Source organism: Podarcis liolepis (assembly GCF_965112155.1).
Source record: "Podarcis liolepis genome assembly, chromosome: 3".
Lineage (NCBI taxonomy): Eukaryota > Metazoa > Chordata > Lepidosauria > Squamata > Lacertidae > Podarcis > Podarcis liolepis.
In genome coordinates this window covers 52,662,914-52,682,645 of record NC_139557.1, presented here as the reverse complement: position 1 = coordinate 52,682,645, position 19,732 = coordinate 52,662,914, and the positions used below count along the sequence as shown (strand labels likewise).

At 41.6% G+C, this 19,732-nt stretch overlaps 1 protein-coding gene across 9 annotated transcripts in view; it reads right to left on the bottom strand.

Moving 5' to 3' along the window:
• LOC310704388 (uncharacterized protein) overlaps positions 1-19,732 on the bottom strand; it is a 59,200-nt gene that overhangs the window by 6,892 nt on the left and 32,576 nt on the right. For 6 of the 9 annotated variants that reach the window (XM_083497731.1, XM_083497734.1, XM_083497733.1 and 3 more), the window contains exons 28-43: positions 18,779-18,955; positions 17,859-17,976; positions 15,859-16,024; positions 14,493-14,631; positions 12,383-12,536; positions 10,345-10,440; positions 9,947-10,090; positions 8,455-8,666; positions 7,220-7,358; positions 5,775-5,895; positions 4,642-4,751; positions 3,662-3,811; positions 3,471-3,524; positions 3,173-3,340; positions 2,505-2,657; positions 934-1,068 (exon numbers count right to left, since the gene is read on the bottom strand). In XM_083497731.1, the coding sequence (XP_083353857.1) occupies positions 934-1,068; positions 2,505-2,657; positions 3,173-3,340; positions 3,471-3,524; positions 3,662-3,811; positions 4,642-4,751; positions 5,775-5,895; positions 7,220-7,358; positions 8,455-8,666; positions 9,947-10,090; positions 10,345-10,440; positions 12,383-12,536; positions 14,493-14,631; positions 15,859-16,024; positions 17,859-17,976; positions 18,779-18,955 (2,236 nt within the window). The remainder of the gene's footprint in view (positions 1-933; positions 1,069-2,504; positions 2,658-3,172; positions 3,341-3,470; positions 3,525-3,661; positions 3,812-4,641; positions 4,752-5,774; positions 5,896-7,219; positions 7,359-8,454; positions 8,667-9,946; positions 10,091-10,344; positions 10,441-12,382; positions 12,537-14,492; positions 14,632-15,858; positions 16,025-17,858; positions 17,977-18,778; positions 18,956-19,732) is intronic. The other 3 variants (XM_083497732.1, XM_083497735.1, XM_083497736.1) reach the window with 1 other exon arrangement.

Below are 19,732 nucleotides of genomic sequence, written 5' to 3'. Positions count from 1 at the left end.
CAGACATGCACTGAAGTGGCATCTTACAACTACAGCACTTGTCAAGCTTCTGATTTTGCATTATGTGGCTACAATCAGGCTCAACACCAGATGGCATGGTTATTTTTGGAAACTTTTGCAGTGGTATGATAAATCAAGATCTGTGAAGTGAGACAATCATGTGAGCACATCACGCATCAAAGGAGAAGAATGAAAGCCAGAGCTACTAATCTCATAACTATTTTATTACAGTTAAACTGGCAGAGAAAAGCAGGCGGACTTTCTGAGTTCTTGTTCACACATTCATCATACCTCCATACATAACTGACAAACATATGTGGAACCCAAACACAGCCATTGTTTCAAATTTGCATTTCTCTGAATTCTCCAACCAAACAAATATGTTCAAAAATGGATATATTGGGTGTACTTGAAATGCATTCATGAAAACAAAGTACAAAAATGTGTTCCATTAGAAATAATGGTTTGCAAAAGTGTGTATGTTAGGATAAATTCACACAAGAATGTGAATTTTCATGAATATATATATATATTTTAAAAAAATTGCAAACTGATCTGAAATGTGGAGAACTGAACTTAAAAAGATGGGGAAGGGGTGACAAGAAATGGAGAGAAACAAAAATTGGCAGGTTCATCTGCCCCTAGATATCATGCACAGTTTTGTAAGGTGTTTATGCAGTCCTGACGGCTCACTGATTAGTGTCTGCTTGAACTGGCCCTAATATGCAGTTCAGTTTTTTCATGGGCTAAGAATTAAATAGACTCTTCTAAGGAAAAGGATGCATCTCGCTCTTCATGCAGTCACTCACTGGTATTACCAAGTATACGTGGCTGAAGCCAATGGCCCTTTTCACTAAAGAACAAATTATTCTCTTTATTTCAATTATGTAGAATGTCTTTATGTCAACAGGCTTTGGGGAGGGGGGCTCTCACCTTCTCCATTTCTCTCAATGTGGCAGATGAGCGTGCTTTTTGCACTGTTTCTTTCCAGCAGCTCATCGCCTTCAGTTTGCATAGCAGAACTCTCAACTGGTTGTTTTCGTCCTGTAGTGCTTGCAGGTGCCCCTGCTAAGAAGGCAGATAATTCTAGTCAAGGTAAGCTCCAGCAGCTGCTTGACTATGCACTTTTAAGAATAAGCATCAGAGTCTGTACTTGTGAAAAAAGAAAGTGAACACTCAGCAGAAACTCAAGTCACTAAAGTGTGCATCCATGATAACACACCCATATCTGAAATCAAAGTATTCACTCTGTGGCTGTTATGCAAACCAGTGGCTTTGGCTTATCATCACATGGAGCTAAGCTCTGAAATTTTTATTTTTGCATTACAGCTGTGCCCACAATGACGCACACAAAGTATCTATAATGGGTTTTATTTCTCCAGTTCTGGGTTAAATCTGATATATAAGCTTTCTCCTCCATTTGTACTATATTTATCTTCCAGAACATCTGCTTTTTTAGAAAGTCAATAATCTGAACAGTTAGCATCTTGGCTACTCTGTGTGGTCTCATACAAGCAAAACTCTAAGAGTCCATATGAATGATTTGATGAGCAAGAACCAACATATAAATTTACAACCTACCCTATGATTTTATGATTCTGTTTTATGATTTTAAAATCATAAAACAGAACACTTCAAAAACATAAGAATGCCCATTTTAAGCACAGGTGCATTTCAGCTTCAGAACTTTCTAGGAAAGAAACAACTTTTGTTTTAAGCCAAACCATATTTATTTCTCTGCTTAACTACATTCCACCCAACATTGGATTTGCCGAGCGAGGCTCATTATAATAAACATTATAGTAATACTTAACAGAGTCACTATAAGGATAATAGGCATATAATACATGTGAAGTGCTATGAACACTTGAACTCATTATGCAAATGTTAAATGAGTCAGTGTTACTGTGCCCAGTACTGCAGGTGGAGAGGAAGTGAGGGTGAAAGAGAGAGAGTAGCTGGCCTGAAGTTCATGACAGAGGCGAGATGCAAACTAGGAACTTCCTGTCTGATAGCTCACTCCTTTCGCTGCTACACTACAGCAGCTAACTACCCTCAGTTCCTCTGGGAGGAAGGGCAGGTTACAAATGTAATAAATAAATAAACCATAACACAAGAAAATCCATTAAAGCCGTCTCTTATAATGAGCCCTATGTTTAAAGGCCCATGGGGGGGAAAAAAGACCACCAGTTCAATTAAAGTGGGCAGCTTGCCTGTAGGCATATCTATAGGTGAACAACATTCCACCAATGAGGTACATCCTTCTACTGTGCTCACTCTGTTCCTTGCAGATGCCAGCCCTTGTCTCAGCTCAGAAAGATCACCTGATGAGGGCCTGACCCTGGGGCCTTTGTGCCCCAAATGGTTCCTATGGGAGGAGGGTCTCCACAACAGCAAGAACATGCTCTTCCAAGTTCTTTTGGCACTGGGAATTTTAATTGGGCCTATGAATTCCTTTTCTAGAAAACATTCTTTAAAACCACATTTCTCACACATCAACTTACCTGAGCCAAATGTTCTTTGAGTGTCTTGTTATCTTTTGTGGAGCCGTACTTTTTCTTCAAGTCAATCATTTTGTCCACTCCTTCTCTTCTCACCTCACTGATGATCTCAAACATGCGTTGGCTCATGCTTAGACGATATTCATCCACCCTTCCCTGCAACCACAAGAAGAAGCCATAAACTGCACATGCCACGTAATGTACATGAATTTAAAGGAAGGCAAGCAATTCCATAAGATTTCCTTAAAATATAATTATTATTATTATTTTTCCAGCAACAAAATGATTTATTTCTGAAATAAGGTGATTCTTCTGCAATGGAAGTGCTCCATTAAAAAAAAATATATCCAGATACGTTGCAATAACTAACAGGTTACTGCACAAAAGAAACCTGCATCAAAGAAATGCTGAAAAGGTCATGAGGGTACTGCTTCTAGGTATCACATTCACACAACCAGCAGGCAGATGTTGCAGAGGAGACTGGCTATAGAGTCCTGGCTTTGTATATCCATAGACGTACAAACCAAAACAAGAAACCATGCCACTATAACAAACACAACTTTCTTAGAATATAAATCTATGGACAGGAATCCAAAGGAAATGGCCTTTGTGATTTCCAATATAATCCAAGTCATGGGCTGTATCCAATTAAGTCTTACTTCTGTACCTACTTTTAGTTGCAGACAGATCATAAATATGTTTTGCACCAGTGCTTCATAATCTTCTTGCACTTCTTTCCTGATCTTATCTCTGAGGCCATGGGCTTCTCCTTGGAGATCAGCAATTCTAGCTCTCAGAGCCATCATTTCCATAATCATCTCATGACTCAGTTCTGCTACCTAGCAAAAGGTGAGAAAAATGCTATGCTATAACTCGTTTTCTCAAAAATGAGTAACGGGGGGATTAAGATGCCAGGCCCCGAGAGATATTCCTGAGGTTACAATAAACAATAAAACTACTGCTACTAACCTGACTAAGACCCAGCTCAGCATTTCCTCGCTTGTCTTCTACAGCATGCATTTCCTGAAAGAGAATGAAAAAGCATTTTTCATTTGGTTTCTCCATCAAAAGCCTCAATCAACCATTTTTTTACTTGTTTGGCCGAGCAATAAATGCAGTACATGACCCCTCTTCCAACACAATCAACAGTATGAGAATACTTGTTCTTTTTGATAGAGGAGCTGATGTTGCTGACGGAGTAAATTTTCATAAAACATGGAGTAGGTCTCAAAGTTGCTGCGTTCTCTGGCCATGACATCACAACCCAGAGCAGTGAAGCATTTTTGTAAGTGGTCTTTCGGAAAGGTTATCTGAGGGGGAAACAAAAAATGAAACTGTCAGGTTTTTCTGATGGTCACACAGATAAATCTATTCACTTCCACTGGTTCCTCCATTATTCACTGGTGCCAGAGCACATACATCCAAGGTCCTGTCACCAGAATTTCTGCTTGAAGATTTCTGGTATGATGCATAGGACAGCCTAAACCTCCAAAATGATCCTTAGTACCTTCCACCAATCAGGATCAACTAGATCAGGGGTAGCCAATGCAATGCCCCCAGATGTTGCTGGACCACAACTCCCATCATGCCTAACCATTGGCTAGTGGCCATGCTGACAGGGCCTGATGGGAACTGCATTCAAACAGCAACGGGAGGACGCCATTTTGGCTAATTCTAGGCTAGATGGATAATTTATTTGATTCAGTAGCCAGGTTTAATAATTTCTGCCAGGCAGGACCCAGCTCTAAAATGTATCTTCTTAGGCTAGATGGTGAAATATTTAAATTTAAAAATATACAAGAGAACTTTCTCCTTAACCATGGGATAAACACAGCTTGTGCCCATGGAGGATGTAAAAACAGCATTTCCAGGAAAGTGTGTGCCCTGGGTCCAGCAAAATAATTTGGAATATGAAAACTGGAGAACATGCTTAAACAGACTCAATCATAGTGACAACTAACTTAAGTCCACTGATTTCAATGGGTCTCCTTTCAGTATGACTTAGATATGACTGACAGTACTTATCTCTAGCAGAAGATGCCTGTAGCGCAGCACATATTTCAGCAAGAAAAACCTAAGTTATGCAGTTATTTTGCCCCACGAGATTTCAATCACTGGAAAAGAAAAACAATTTATGTACCTCTGCATCAGTTTCTTGGTGATTTTCCATTAGCTTCTGTACAAATGATTCAACAATTTCTGGCCTTGTGACAGAGAAGATTTCTTGCATGCCATGATGTTTCCAGAGCTCTGAAACAACAAGTTTTTGTTTGTGGGTGGTTGGGGGGTCTTTTTCTTCAATCTTCAGAGTAATAAAATATGGAAGCCTCAGTCTACCTTGAGTATGACTAACACTGCGATGTGACAGGCTTTTTTATGGAGCACAAGTCCTACTCTGCTACTTTTTTTTTTAATATAAAGAAACCCAAATGTGCAGGAGCACAGAAGATCATAATTGCAGGCAGACAAAGGGTGCCTGAATGTGACTAATGATGTTATCATAATCATTATCATTATTATCGACGTACGTCGTGCTCTTTGACAGAGCACAAGTCCCACTGTTCTGTAAGGAAAAAGAAAACCTGCAGGTGCAGCAAGAGTGATGTATCCCACATGCTGATAAAAGTGGAATGAGAAGGACATGAAACAATGTCTGGAGGACAGAGTGTTGGTTACCTCTGGCTTAACACAACACAAATGTGGGCTGCTGAATACAGTGGTACCTCGAGTTACATATGCTTCAGGATGCATACACTTCAGGTTACATACGCTTCAGGTTACAGACTCTGCTAACCCAGAAATAGTGCTTCAGGTTAAGAACTTTGCTTCAGGATGAGAACAGAAATTGTGCTCCGGCGGCGCGGCAGCAGCAGGAGGCCCCATTAGCTAAAGTGGTGTTCAGGTTAAGAACAGTTTCAGGTTAAGTACAGACCTCTGGAACGAATTAAGTACTTAACCCGAGGTACCACTGTATATGCAGAGGCCTCTTTACACTTGCTGTTTGAAGAAAGCATCTCCAAGTGACCAGCTTTAGTGTTTTTTAGTGTGGCAACTTTCTCCATGACTCCTTAGTTGAAGTACTTTGAAGAAAGTATTATGTGGGTCATGGCTAACCACCAAAGACAGATGATATATGGAGAAATTCAGGGTGGTGCTGACATAGTGACTGTGGTATGTACACAAGCAACTACTGGGTGTTGTTTCTCACTCCCCCCCCCCCGTCAAAACAGAACTCGGAGTAGAAGCTAGATGCAAGATGGGTTCAGTCGTTACCTGTAGAGAGGTTTCTTTCTTCTCTTGTTTTTTCAGATATAACCAGCGTTATTTCTTTGTTAACTTTCTTTTGTACATCACGGATCATATGTATTTCTAGACTTTCCAAGAGTTTTTGCAGCTAGGATAAAAAAGCAGAAAAAACTAGCTTGCTTTTAACTATATCTTCATTTAACCTTCAGAAGCCATGTTTCTTCAGAAAGTATATGGTCACTTTAGACTTCCTAAAATGACAAAGTAAAGGCCAAACTCTAAATGAGGCAGCAGCAGCTTTAATCATTTTTAAGGCCTACAATCATTAATTGATCAAGGGGTTAAAATTTTAAATCAATCACCTTAATGTATTTTAAAATAGACTAAAATGGGATCTGAATTAAATAGACAACACCTATTTTAAAGTGTATTGTTTTTAAAATGATAGTACTTATGAGACTGCAAGTCTGTCTTGGAAGAGGCAGTCTCCCTGTGCTCTCAAGTAATAGGAAAGCGCACATCTACAGTGGTACAACATTTGCATGCACTATATTAAAACAGTATGCTTTTTCTTCAAAACAATGACTTATTTATGTGTATTTAATTGATTAAACTATGAAAATTAATTTGATTAATTGCCAGATTTCTTTAATCAAGTGACAGCTTTAAAAAATCATAAACCTAGCAAAAGTACATTTTTATACAAACAATATTTTGATAGTTATTGTCAGAGAGCATCAGGAGCAATGCTAGAGGTACTGTGAGCTGAGGACTGACCTGTCAAAAAGGTTGACTCAGGCCTTTTGACCTGATGAATGTATAAACTTTCTGGTTTTTTGCTGCTTGGTGGGGACAGGAAAAACAGGACAGTTATCAAGCCCCAAGCAAGTCACTAAACATTTCAGCTCAGAGGCAGAGTCACTGCCAGGCTGTGTAAACAATACTGTGTAAGCAATGGCTGGAGCAATAGTTTTATTTGGTATAAGCATGTTTCCAACAAATACCTGCTGAGAGGCATTTGGTTTGGTGGGCCATGTTGTCTAAGGTTATCTGAACCATTTGCCAGGAGCACAAGCCACTATCGTATATGCCTCTCCAAACTTTCCAAACAGCTTCAGAGCCAGATACAAAACTTCTGCTTGAAGAACACTGTTAAGGTAGCTTCTTCAGCCTGCAGACACTATTCAGGTTACCTGTGTGTGCAAGATCAGGGTGTGTGTGTGTGTGTGTGTGTGTAGGGCGGTGGAGGCTTAGTCAGCCATTATGTAGGGAGCATAGTCATGTTAAGGATTTGTTTGCAACAAGTAAAATATGGACAGACAACTCACAGCATTTGTACTATCTTAAGCTGCTGGGAAGGATTCTAATGTATGGGATTCTAATGTACCACAGAAACTATATTTTACTACAATTTTAAAAAGTATAAAATCATTCTCTTTTTGTATTCTGCTTGCCCGTTAGCTATGTTTTACCTGGTGTGTTTTTATCTCAGTTTCTGAAGCATCTTTAGGGGGCAGAATAGAGTGATATGTCAATCCAAATCCTTCAAGATCATCTTCTATACCCATATGTATAGCCATGCTTCTCATAGCAGGATACAGAACTTCAGTACTAGACAAATGCAGAGATACAGACATTGTACATGCTTAATTTCTCTTGTTTAATGTTTTCCATTTATTTTGCATTGGTTTCTAGCATGCCCTCAATATTACAATTTTCTATGTGCCTTTAAACTTGTTCATAAAGGATTGAGACTCATTGTGATTGAGGTAGCCAGGTTTAATGAAAATACAATTTTTTTTCAAGGGTGTTAGAACAGAAAGGAATTGTGAAGAATCTCTCCAAACTGGGTAAATGGGCAGTGTAAGTGTAAAGTGAAGAAGGCGAATTCCATGTTGGGAATGTGGCAAAATCTGAACTTCTGACTAAATTATGCCTCCAGAATAAGGCATGTTCCTTTTCCTAAACACTCAAAAAGCACCTAATTGAATCCTGTTTGGCAGGAAAATCAAGAAATCCTAGTGATACATTGTCAAGACAGCCACTTCCCTGATCCCGTGTCAGCCATCTCCTCGCAATTTCCCTAAAGGAGTTAAAAGATTTACCTGGCAAGTGTGAGATGGGATCTAACTGGACTGATAAAATGGTCCTTTGTCCCTCACCAACCATCAGGAAACCTACAACTGATCATCTACACTGTGTGTGAGACCACAAGCCTCACAGATCACATTTCTAACTGGCTGATTGCAAGCAAGAAAGTAACTCTCTTGCCACTCATAAGGTTGTTGAGGATGACTGGAATACAAGTAAAATGCTTTCCTTATGAATCACATTATACAGTAACTTAGTCATCACAATGTACCATGGGCAGGGTGGGTGGGGCAGGTTCCTGCATCCTTGTGCCTTATTAAACACTCTGTGGTTGGTTTCTGATTTCAGTGGAGAAAGCCAAGGAAAAGAAAGCCCTTTTCCACTTTATTTTCCTTTCCATCCCACCCCACTTTTTTATAGACAAGATTTTGAAATGCCGTGTTTCCTAGTAATCTAGTTTTAACTGTTGAAAATGAAATCAAATTTATAATAAAAGAGCAAGAAAAACCCAGGAAAACAAAAAAGCACTGAGTACTGTTTCTTTCTTTACTTTGTTGTCTGCACTGTTGATGATTAACCTTCACTCCAAAATCTATTACATGGAAATGGAACTTACCCATATTGTTCAGTAAATTGCTTGTATAGAAGAACTGTGTTGATATCATCAGCTTTTAATTTAAGCCTCCCCCATTCTGCTTTTAAAATTTCCAGTTGCTTCCACAGTATCAGGTAAGATTTCTGCAAGGAACTTGAAGCCACAGAATCAGGCAGCTCCAACAGTGCTTTTGAAGTCTTTCCACTTGCTTCAGTTGTCATTGCCAAATTCTGCTAAAATCATTGTGGGGAAAGCGTCAGACAGAGAAGCTTAAAGCCAGAATACATTTATAATGGCAGGGAAGACTTTTACTCTCTCTTCCTGCCATGACTGCCAGTCTGGATAGGCTAGCCATGCTAGGGACTCTCAAGTAGATACCTACCACACTTTCCTTACATGCCATCCAATCTGGGGGTGGGGAATATGAAACCTGAGGGTCCAAGGTAAATATTTATATGAGGAGAAACAGAGAGAAAGCACCCAGCTTCCTGGTCTCTCACCAGAGCCCAAGGTAGCTTATTTTTCTCTGTCAAATCCCACTTATAAATGCATGTGAAGCATGAAGCCAAATGGTCTAGGCACAGGAGGAAGAAATAATTGAGCCTGGCAGAAATGCCTACACAAACTGAACAGTCAATATTAATAAGTTAATTAAGAATAAAAGTTAGGATGACAAAGGGAAGAGGCAGAATGGTGCTTTTAAGAAAATTAAGAAAACCATTTTAGTTCAGTTGTATCTATCCTGCTGTAGCTGCTTCTGGTCTCCTCACACATGACGTAGCAGCACTGAAAGTCAGATGGAGTATGGAGAACAAAGGTCTGTTGGTTACAATCATCTCTTGACCCAGGTGTGCTCTGATTGACAGGTGGCTTTTGATCAGCCACTCACAAGCCAGCCATGCCCTCAGAAGCTGGCAGAAGGGCTGGAAGCTATCCTTTCTGCTTCTCCTACACAAAAACCATTCCATACTAAGTGAATTGAAGGGAGATTGGACTTCTCTGCGTATATGTGAGGGAGGATTAGAGAGACCGAATAACTGTACAGTGACAGGCAAGGCTGCATTACAGTGTTAACTAGTGTTGCCAGTGTTGCAGGCAGAGAAAATGTAGCAGAGCAGATGTTCTAGACACAAAAGCTGCATCACCTCATACTACTCACATTGATAAAGAGAAGAACCTCAAGAGATACAAAACTGTACACCACATTTGTTAGCATTCTGATTGGCTCAGTCATCTACTGTGCCACTTGTGTAAGTCACTTCTGCCAGACACGCTTGCCAGTTTACATGCAGAGGTTTTGTATTCATATATACAGTAAGTAGTACACAATACTAATATATAATATCTTCTAACATGCTACATTCCAGCAAGCGCTGCAACCATGTGATTTTGTTTAACTTGAAACCTGACTAGATCTTTTTACAAAAAAAAGGAATAAAAACCACATTAGTTAAACTGAACTGTTCATGCAAAGATGGTGCCAGATGTCAGTGAGTTGCTGTCTCTAATTTACCTTTCCAAAAGATGCTCTCTGTTCTCCATGACCATTCAGACCCTCATAATTACTCCAGAGTACATCCTCCATTGCAAGCTGCATCTCGACCAGCTCCCCATGGACTACTTTTCGATCCTCATCGTTCAGTCCACACAGACATAGCTAGAAAGGTCAGTCAGTCATTTTTTACTTGCAAAATACTTTATTTATTTACTTATTTATGAATGAATGAATCGCTTCCCATGACGAGGCACCTCAAAGCAATTTACAATATAATGACATATATTAAGGATACATATATAAAATTGGTTAAGGACAACTGCACATAAAAACAATTCTAAGTTGGGTTGGTGAGTAGGGATGGAAGCCCCCAGTTGAATTTTATATGCACCTTAGCGGTAATAAGAGTACCATACCTGCATATTATAGTTTATGGGGTCTAGGTTGCTGATAATAACAGGAAATGGACCTGTGTTTGCTAGGAATGTTCTCCATGGGAACAACAACACTGCCTAAAAACAAAGAGTTGCAACTTAAAAATGTAATATTAAGCTACAAGCACATATAAACCAAACAGCGGCGTAGCGTGAGTTGTCAGCACCCGGGGCAAGGCAAGTAATTTGCGCCCCCTAACCCGGGGCAAGGCAAGTAATTTGCGCCCCCCCTAACCTGCCGATCTGAGGCGAGTTGCCGCTGGCGCTGCCGCCCAAACCACGCCGCTTGCCCGGAGGAGGAGGGGGGCAGAGAGGCGAGGAAAATGCAAAATGGCCCAGCAGCTGCAGCAGCAGCGGCGGAGGCGGGGCTGTGAGGAGGGGCTGCCTGGCGCGTCCTCCGCGGCGAGCGGAGCGCTGAGAGCCGCTGCCTGCCGGGCGCCTTCAGCCCAGGCGCGCGCACAGCTCGTCAGTTCCACGAGACATGGGGCTCTGCTACAGCCTGCGCCGGAGGCTCTTCGGCGAGTCCGGAGGCAGCGAGCGCGCCCCCCCCAGAAGTTGCGCCCGGTGCGGCTGGCACCCCTGGCACCCCCCACGCTACGCCACTGAAACCAAATATCCTAAAATGCAGTTTCACTAACAGTATGCACCTTTCTCTGCTAGGCAGAAAGTGGCAGTAAGGCTACCCAATTTCACCAAATCCTGCCCCCATTCTTTCCTTTTATCCGTTACGGTTCAGCTTGAAATCAAGCCAGGTACAAAAGAAGACCCCTGTAGGACCTGATGGAACTAGCCAACAGCTGCTCAGTGCTTACAGGTACTATTTCTTGGTTAGTGGAATCTGTAACCTGTAACCCAAGGTGTCTGTAACCTGAGGTACCACTGTAACTTCACTGGATGCAACTCTAAATACCAGATCAGAGAAAAGCTGGAGGGGGGAAAACGTTACAGTGGTACCTCGGGTTATGAACTTTGCTTCAGGATGAGAACAAAAATTGTGCTCCGGCAGCGTGGCAGCAGTGGGAGGCCCCATTAGCTAAAGAGGTAATTCTGGTTAAGAATAGTTTCAGGTTAAGAACGGACCTCCGAAACGAATTAAGTACTTAACCCGAGGTACCACTGTATATGCATAGCAATACATGGGGAGGCTTAAGCCTTTCTCAAATCCACCCCCCCCCCCATACAGCAAATAGTATTAGGAGAAAACTTGCATTGACATAAACAAGATGTATTTTCCTAATAATGCTAGCTGCAATGTGCGGGGAAGGTGAATTTTTACTGAAATTGCAGTTGGGGAGGGAAGACTTAAAGCCCTCTCCCTATAGGCTGTGATGCCAATGATGACATTCTCTGCCCTCCCACCCTCCATGCACCTGGTATTTAATTTTTAAAAGCCCACAATATGATTGCTAATTATATCATTAATATAGTTAGACCCAAGATATCAGTTGATCCAGGGGCAGTGCACAGCAGTGATCTGCTTTTGGCAGCCAATTCTGTCCTGTGCCCACAGCAGCTGCTAGTTTGCAGTTAATGAGCCACCAGGCTTGACTCTGTGCAAAAACTGCACCTTTGCATGCTATCCACACTGTGCTGTCTTGTGATGGCAGTTAAGACCACAGATTGTGCCACACAGCAAAAGAGTTGGGCCACCTGCCTACCACAAGCAGGGAACCACCCAAGTAAGAGAAGAGACCATTGGCTGCCATAAGGAGGTGAAGCAAGTGCTTTAGGTCCTAAGCCATCATGAGATTTAGGATGCAAGAGACTCAAAAGGCTCAAATTTTGACATCAAGTTATGCCACTGCTGGTGGACTGGCGAAAAGAGAAACGGCTAAAAAAACCTGGAGACTGTTGTGATGAAACCTTTTGTATTTTGAGAAAATACCCCAAGGAGACATCTTGGCTTTTTCAACAAAGAGACACATACATATAGCCCTGTGCTGATTGCACAGCTAACAATGGTACAAAAGAGAAGGAAACAGTTAAGGAAGAGGAATCTTTGGAAGACTATTTTACTCACTCTGTGGCCATGTGGATCTAGGGGCTGTGGAAGCCGGAGCTGGGAAGCAAAGGCACTTCCAACAATGGTGTTACTTATGGGAGGCAACCCATGGTAAATGTGATCCGTAATGCTCTGATAGGCAGAAACATTTCCAGATGATAAAAATGCTTCTCTGGAGGGTTACCGGGAAAAAAATACATTATAAAAGCAAATACAATAAAATTATTTCCTATTTATTAATCAATGTTTTGTTTTTTGTTTTTAAAAAAGGTCTGATTTTAACATGTACTTATTTTCAAACTGCTCCATACATCCATAATTTAGAAAATTAGCATGACGATGTACTTCGCTTGAAAGTGACATGAGATTTGCCCTTTAGTGAGAAGCCCTGCTTTTTGAAGAGAGGTTTTAGGCCAGTTTAACTGTTATGGTTTTCTTCCCCCAAATCCTGGAAATCAGGAAATCTGAGATCAGGAAAGGATGCTGAGAATTCTCTGCTTGAGATCTATTCCTCATAGAACTATGACTCCCATCATTCCTACGCCTCTTGTATAAATATGCCCCTGAGCAATAGCAATCAATGTAGCATTTCTGGTAGAATTCAATAACTCTCCCAACCCCTAGATGAGCCTCAGGGTTCCTTCCAACTCTGTGATTCAAGATGGAGAAAGCAAGCAAACCCACTGCACTCTCTCACTGTTGAGAGTTTACTCCGGCTCTTAACCTATGTGCATTTGGAACTCACACACATTTCACCACAGGGTAGACATGCAAGTTCTCCCTTCAGGTATGGACATGCTGGCTGGGATCGATGGCAACTGTAATCCAAAACTTCTAGAGGGGACCTGATTATGAAGGCTGCTATATTATTTTAAAACTTCTTATTAGCTAATGTGCAGATTAAATAATCTGAATAACCAACTATCTTAAATCTATGTATTACAGCATAAAAGGTAAAGGGACCCCTGACCATTAGGTCCAGTTGTGACCGACTCTAGGGTTGCGGCGCTCATCTCGCTTTATTGGCCAAGGGAGCCGGCGTATACAGCTTCCGGGTCATGTGGCCAGCATGACTAAGCCGCTTCTGGCGAACCAGAGCAGCTCACGGAAACGCCGTTTACCTTACCGCTGGAGCGGTACCTATTTATCTACTTGCACTTTGACGTGCTTTCGAACTGCTAGGTTGGCATGAGCAGGGACCGAGCAACGGGAGCTCACCCCATCGCGGGGATTCGAACCGCCAACTTTCTGATCGGTAAGTCCTAGGCTCTGTGGTTTAGCCCACAGCACCACCCATGTCCCTGCTTATTACAGCACAGGGTTCTACAAAAACACAGAAATGCAACACCTTTTTGCAACACATGGAAATGAACAAAGAAAACATTAATTTCATTTAAATATCTATTATATATCTTCTTGAGATTAATCAGTGTTTAAAATACTGCTAGATGTACATCTCCCATGATCAGAAATTTTAAAGGTGGCTTTGGTGCACAATACCGAAACCTGCTATTTTTAGAATTCGTTTTTCGGAAAGGTTTCCAATAAAAGCAAAACAACAGGTGTTTTGCAGGTGGCGCTGCTATTATAAGTTTTGGAATCACAGGCTGAAACACACAAACACACAATCATGTGCAACTTTCACCAGCTAATATATATATAAAAGACAACTAAAAGCAAACTCAAGAAGCTGCAAATTTAAATGAAGGAATGATGGGGCAGGGGAGAAAGATAGGTTGCGTAACTCTTTTTCACTGCCATTTTTGTCCTCAACAAATTTGCCTCTGCCCCCAGCTGCTTTTTAGCTGGCAGGGGAAAAGATAGTGGGACTTGTATGTTTTCTCAAATAAATGGGAAAACGGCAAGGAGCTACTTTCGAGTGGGGCAAATGGCTGGGGTGGGGTGGGGAATAGGCAGCCTCTGTGCATCTCCCCTCCTCTATTTAAATCCACAGCTTCATATGACAGCTTTTGGTTAAAAGAAATTTAAAGAGTCAGGGGAAAGTGATATACAACTTCTCATAATGTGTAGTTTCAGCCTTAAAGAAAACACCTGCCAGATCCTTCCTTTGGACATTTCTCCCAACTTGAATCAACATCCTTATTTTTGAACTATGCTAATCTCTTACCGCACAGAATGTCTAACAGCTGCCTCAAATTGCAGAAGTGTAACTTCTCTCTGCATGCTCAGCATCTGGGCCACTTTCTTCGGATCTGAGGGACTATGAAGATTGTCTATTTTTTTCTGCAGGTCTTGGAGCTCAATTCCTAGAATCCCAACAGCAGTCATAAATAAAATATCCTGGCATTTATTTGCCTTATTTATTTCATTCTTACATCCAATGCTTCTACCCATTTCATTTCAGTCCAAGCTGAAACCTATGGGAGGCAATGGTGGCATTGGGACAACAGGACCTCAGTCCCTATAGTCCCAAGGATGGCAATAAATCCAAGGAGGCAAACTGGCTCAGCCCTTGTAATTACAGCCAAGGATAGGATCTATTTTTAACCATTTTAGAGAAAGTTGCCTACTTTCTTATAGAAACATTACTTTGCTCCTTTACTTCTTGAAAGCACCCCACACAATCAACATCTGCAGAGTGTATGTCACACCCTAGTGCAAACATGTACAAAGATGATGAGTCTGAACATGCATGCATATATCCACTCATGGGCATGGATGCACATACACAGTCAGGCATAACCTAAGAACTGGTAAAATACAACCATGTTCCATTCTAGAGAAAACTGTGACAAAACCCAGCTTATGAGTTTTAGCTACCAGCAAGCCATGCAATATAACCATTTCAGCAGACAGTTAAAACATTATTTGATTGAATAATTTGGTTTGTGAACAAGATCCAGCAGAATACATAATGGCAAATGTATAGTAGCTTTTCATTAAATTAGGGCTGTACAGGTGTTTGTAGTTTAAATATGGGCCCAGAAAACGCCTCCCTGCCCATCTTTTGTTTCAATGAACTGGATGTCCTTCTTTAGAACATCTGACAATACAGCTGAATATGTTTCACTCAGCAGTAAATCTCACTGATATCAGATTACAGTCTCATAGAGCATCAAAGACAATCAAGTAAGAATATTTACCACAAAAAACCAGAAATGTTTAACTTGAACTGTGTCAAATGTGAGAGGGAAAGAACCCCCCCCCCCCCCGCTTCAGGAAAACCCATACATGACTGGATCACCAGTCAATATGGTTTGAGGAAATATTTCCCAAACCAGAAACTCTTAATTTGAAAATAGTGTGTGTGTGTGTGTGTGTGTGTGTGTGTGTAGACACACACACACACACACACACACAGAGAGAGAGAGAGAGAGAGAGGGAGAGAAAGAGAGAGAAAATCACAGATGTTAAGCATAAATGTGCAGTTTCTGATTTAAGACATCTATACCCAAAGTATTCCTTTGAACAGCGCATTTCAAACTAGCCCTTACATTCACTATCTGTTTCAAAGAAGAACATCTGTTACTAACCGATCCATTCAGTCCCTCCCCATTCTGCAGTGAGATGGTCAGGAGGACACACATAATCAAGGCAGCCTGTTGCATTTCCTAGCTGTGCAAAGCTGAAAATGTAGGAAATAATGTCGTGAAAAGCTGCAACAATTTGCAGTGTCTGCCTCAGGGCTCTGAAGCCAGTCTATGGAAAAGGGAAGGAAATACAGGGAGAAAAATCTTTCAAAAATTAAACACAAGTCATAATCAATTAGCCATTTAGCAATCACAAACTGAAAGCAGCTGCTGCTATTTGCAATCTAATGGGTGTTAATTGTGGGCTCAGTGCAGGCCCACACAGGGGAGGGGGGCAGCCAGGTACACTTGCCCTGGGCCTCAGAGGGCTAAGCTGGCTGGGAGACCCCACCAGGGACCAGGTGCTTTTTTGTTTGAGTTTATAACTCAAGACTCTTGCCCCGGGCCTTAGGCAAGCTCTGCATGGGCCGGGATCAGTGCTTCTCATGCACTGCAGCATCACACAACATCATCAACATCAAAACACCAGCTTGCCCCCACCCCCATTTAATCATCCCCCCCCCCCTATTTCTGGGGGAAATCCAATAAGTTAAAAGAAATGGTTGCCAACAACCCATTGGCAATATTGAGGCCTCATCTGAAAACACCTCAAGGGAGTCTCTAGACTGGACTGCTACCTATACTAACTGTTCAAAATCCATCCCAGAAAATATTACTAATATCCCATAGGCTTTCTTCAAGGTTAGTTCTGCCATTAGACAAAAGAGGCAGTCCACTTGAGGTGGTAGATTTTGGAATTACCATTGGAGAGGGCCAGATCAGTTTTTGCTTAGGGGTTAATTTTGTAGCTGCCTCCCTCCCTTGTATCTCATCATATAGCAATAGAACATCTAATATTCAAGAACTGAGTGGGGTTTTCAGTTTTAAGGTCTTAAGTTCCTCCCTCTTACAACTGTTACCATGCCTCAGGCAGCTGATGGAGTTCAGAAGGCTGTCTCCACCATGGCTGCTAGACAGCCGGTGGTCACCCATTCCCACCTGGAATCCTCTCTCCCACTGGAGAGAACTTGAATTGTTTTACCAAGTGTTTTACTAATTGCCATGGGCAGAAGAGAGCAATCTTTGCCTAACCACACACTCCTAATTACATTGGATTGAATCCAAAGGCTACACAGGACACTGCAAGGGTGGGGCGATTGGCCCAAATTGCATGCAACTCTGTTCATACAGGGTGCTTCTGCTAGATTCTGGGCAAGTCTCCTCTGCCACTGCAACCCTGTGACTCTGCGACTCATGCAGCCTCTTATCTTTGTGTGGATTTTAATTGTCGGCTGCTTCGGGAGTAAAGGTTGTGGTGCAAGGGACTGGAGAAAAGGGAGGGAGGTACTTCTGCAAATGGAACGCCCCATTCATGGAAATGTCCTCCTCCCAGTTTTCAGAAATCTTCCCATATTCCCTAGTCCAGCCTATTCAGCAGAATCCATGGTAGCTTCTAATAATATTTCAACAGCAGCACAATATGGCAACATGACAAAAGAGACCAGTACCAGGTTAATCTAAACCAGGGCAGCCCAACCTTTCATACCAAGTGGGCCACAGGAGTACTTCAACACAGAAGCCGCGAGCTGCACACTGCCTTGTTGTGCGAATAGGCGGGGAGCAAGGCCAAAATTTGCTGCCTTCTCAAAGTTGGCTAAGTGCAGCACAGGGCATTGGGAAAGAAGCACGAGTCTCTGGCAGGGTCCTAGAACCCTCCCACCTTCCTCCCCATGCTCAAAAAGTGCTAACTAGGCTTTGGAAAGGACCCTGTCGCCCCTCACACCTCCTTCCCAAATCACAGTACCTCGCTTACCCAGCTTGGGAAGGCAGTGCAAGGATTGGGGGGGGGGCGCCAAATGTTGCTAGGGGGCCACCAAAAAAGGAATCAAGGGCCGCATGTTGGACCACCCTGATCTATAAAGTCTAACTGACAAGAGTTTTCTTCAGGACTATAGCGTACGAACCTTCTCTGGTAGCATTTTAAACACAGATAGGATTTCAGAAGGGTGAGGGATGAACCACAGATTCAAGAAGGACCGTCCATCTGTGGACAGCAAACCACGAGGTCGTGTCTGGAATGACCTGAGTTGTTACAGGAGAAAAGTGAATTACTTGCATAATCACATTCCAATGTTCTGTGGCACTCAACAGGTATTTTTGCGCAATAACTATACAGTTGTTTCTCGTTTGCTGCATGTGGTACATGCATATATAAAAACAAGAAATATAACCTATATAATCATAATTTTATAATTACTATATTAAGTGGTGCCTTTTCACACAAATTTCTCCCAAGCAGCTGATAACACAACAGTGGCAAAAATAGCAGTGTGGAAACTGAGGTGGTGTGGAATTGATAAAGTAACTAGATGAGAAACAGTGGAAGGCCCCCACAAGCTGCTCCGAGTTTTCCAAAGGAAAATATGATAAAACAAGCAAACCAAATAGCAGCCTCCTAAGCTACCTCTCCGCCTAACAGGGGAAGGGAGGTGGGCTTCTAATCCCACTTTGAAGATAACACTTATAGGCTTTATTCACATGATTCTCCCTCTGTTTATAAGTTTACCATCATATCCTTTGACATTTCCAAACAGATGTAGTGATTAGAATGCTGAACTAGAATTGGGGAGGCCAGGTTAAAATTCCCATTCTGCCATGAAGCTTACCGGTAAACTTGGGCCTGTCACTGTCTCTCCGCCTAACCTACCTCACAGGGTTGTTGTTAATTTCTTTATACTCTGCCTTTTTCTCTGGTGGGATTATATCTATCTAATAGCCAGAAAGAAAGAAACTATTGGCTAGCAGCAGTAATCCCACTGTCCCCAATTAGCAAAACAACATGACTTAGAACTCTATAAACAAGCAGCTTAGCATATTTATATACCTGGGATCATCTTCAGGCTTTTCTTTTAATTCTTGTTTTTCTTTCTTCTCTTGCGGTAACCCAATCATGAAGTATTTGTCTCTCACACTGGGGAAATCATCTAGCATAGATTTTAAACTGTTGTAATAAGCAATAATCTGACTTCGCAGAGAGTATTGTGATATACGATGGTTCATCCTAAAACGGTACCAAAGTTTAGCATTAGCAAAACACTATAGTGCTCATATCTGAAGAACCAGTTTCCCTGCTTTATTGTTTTCTTTCACTGAAATGTAAAGGAAATATCTAAATTATAAATATTTGCACATTAGAAACCTCGTAATTTCTTAGTGCTCTCTTGCTCATGAATGGACAAAATGTGTTGTATAAAATACATTGTATTTTCAACGTTAGTGAAGAATAAATGGTAGCACTCATTTGAATGTAGACACCTTTAAATATTTTCCATTGTTCCATACAAATCAGCTGTGTGATTCTTACATTTACACAATTGGAAATAGGTTGCATTTACTGTTTAGGCTGTTGCAATCAGTATCCAATCCAACTACAGGCTTCTTGTGTTCCCTCAGGTGAGTCACATAAAATTCATGTAGCATCAGGGGTCACAATTTGTTTCTAGCAATATTACAAGATCCAAAATTGATGTCCCAGGTGAAAACACCTTTGCTCCTGAGGAATCAGGGCCTACTACTCTTTATTCAGGGTTGCCTATCTTGATAACCGCGACTCACCTTCCCTCTTCTTCCCTCCCTCCCTCTCTTCCCCCTTCCCAGAACATAATGGACTGTCTAACAACTGCTGTGACCCAGATTATTACAATTGTTCTTATATAGGCAGTTTATTTGCAGAAACTGCCTGAAACATAACTAGATTGCTTTTACTTTCCAACTTGCCCTGTTGAAATTATTTTAGTATTATTTATGTTGTTTGTGTTTTGCTTTGTTACATTTTGGC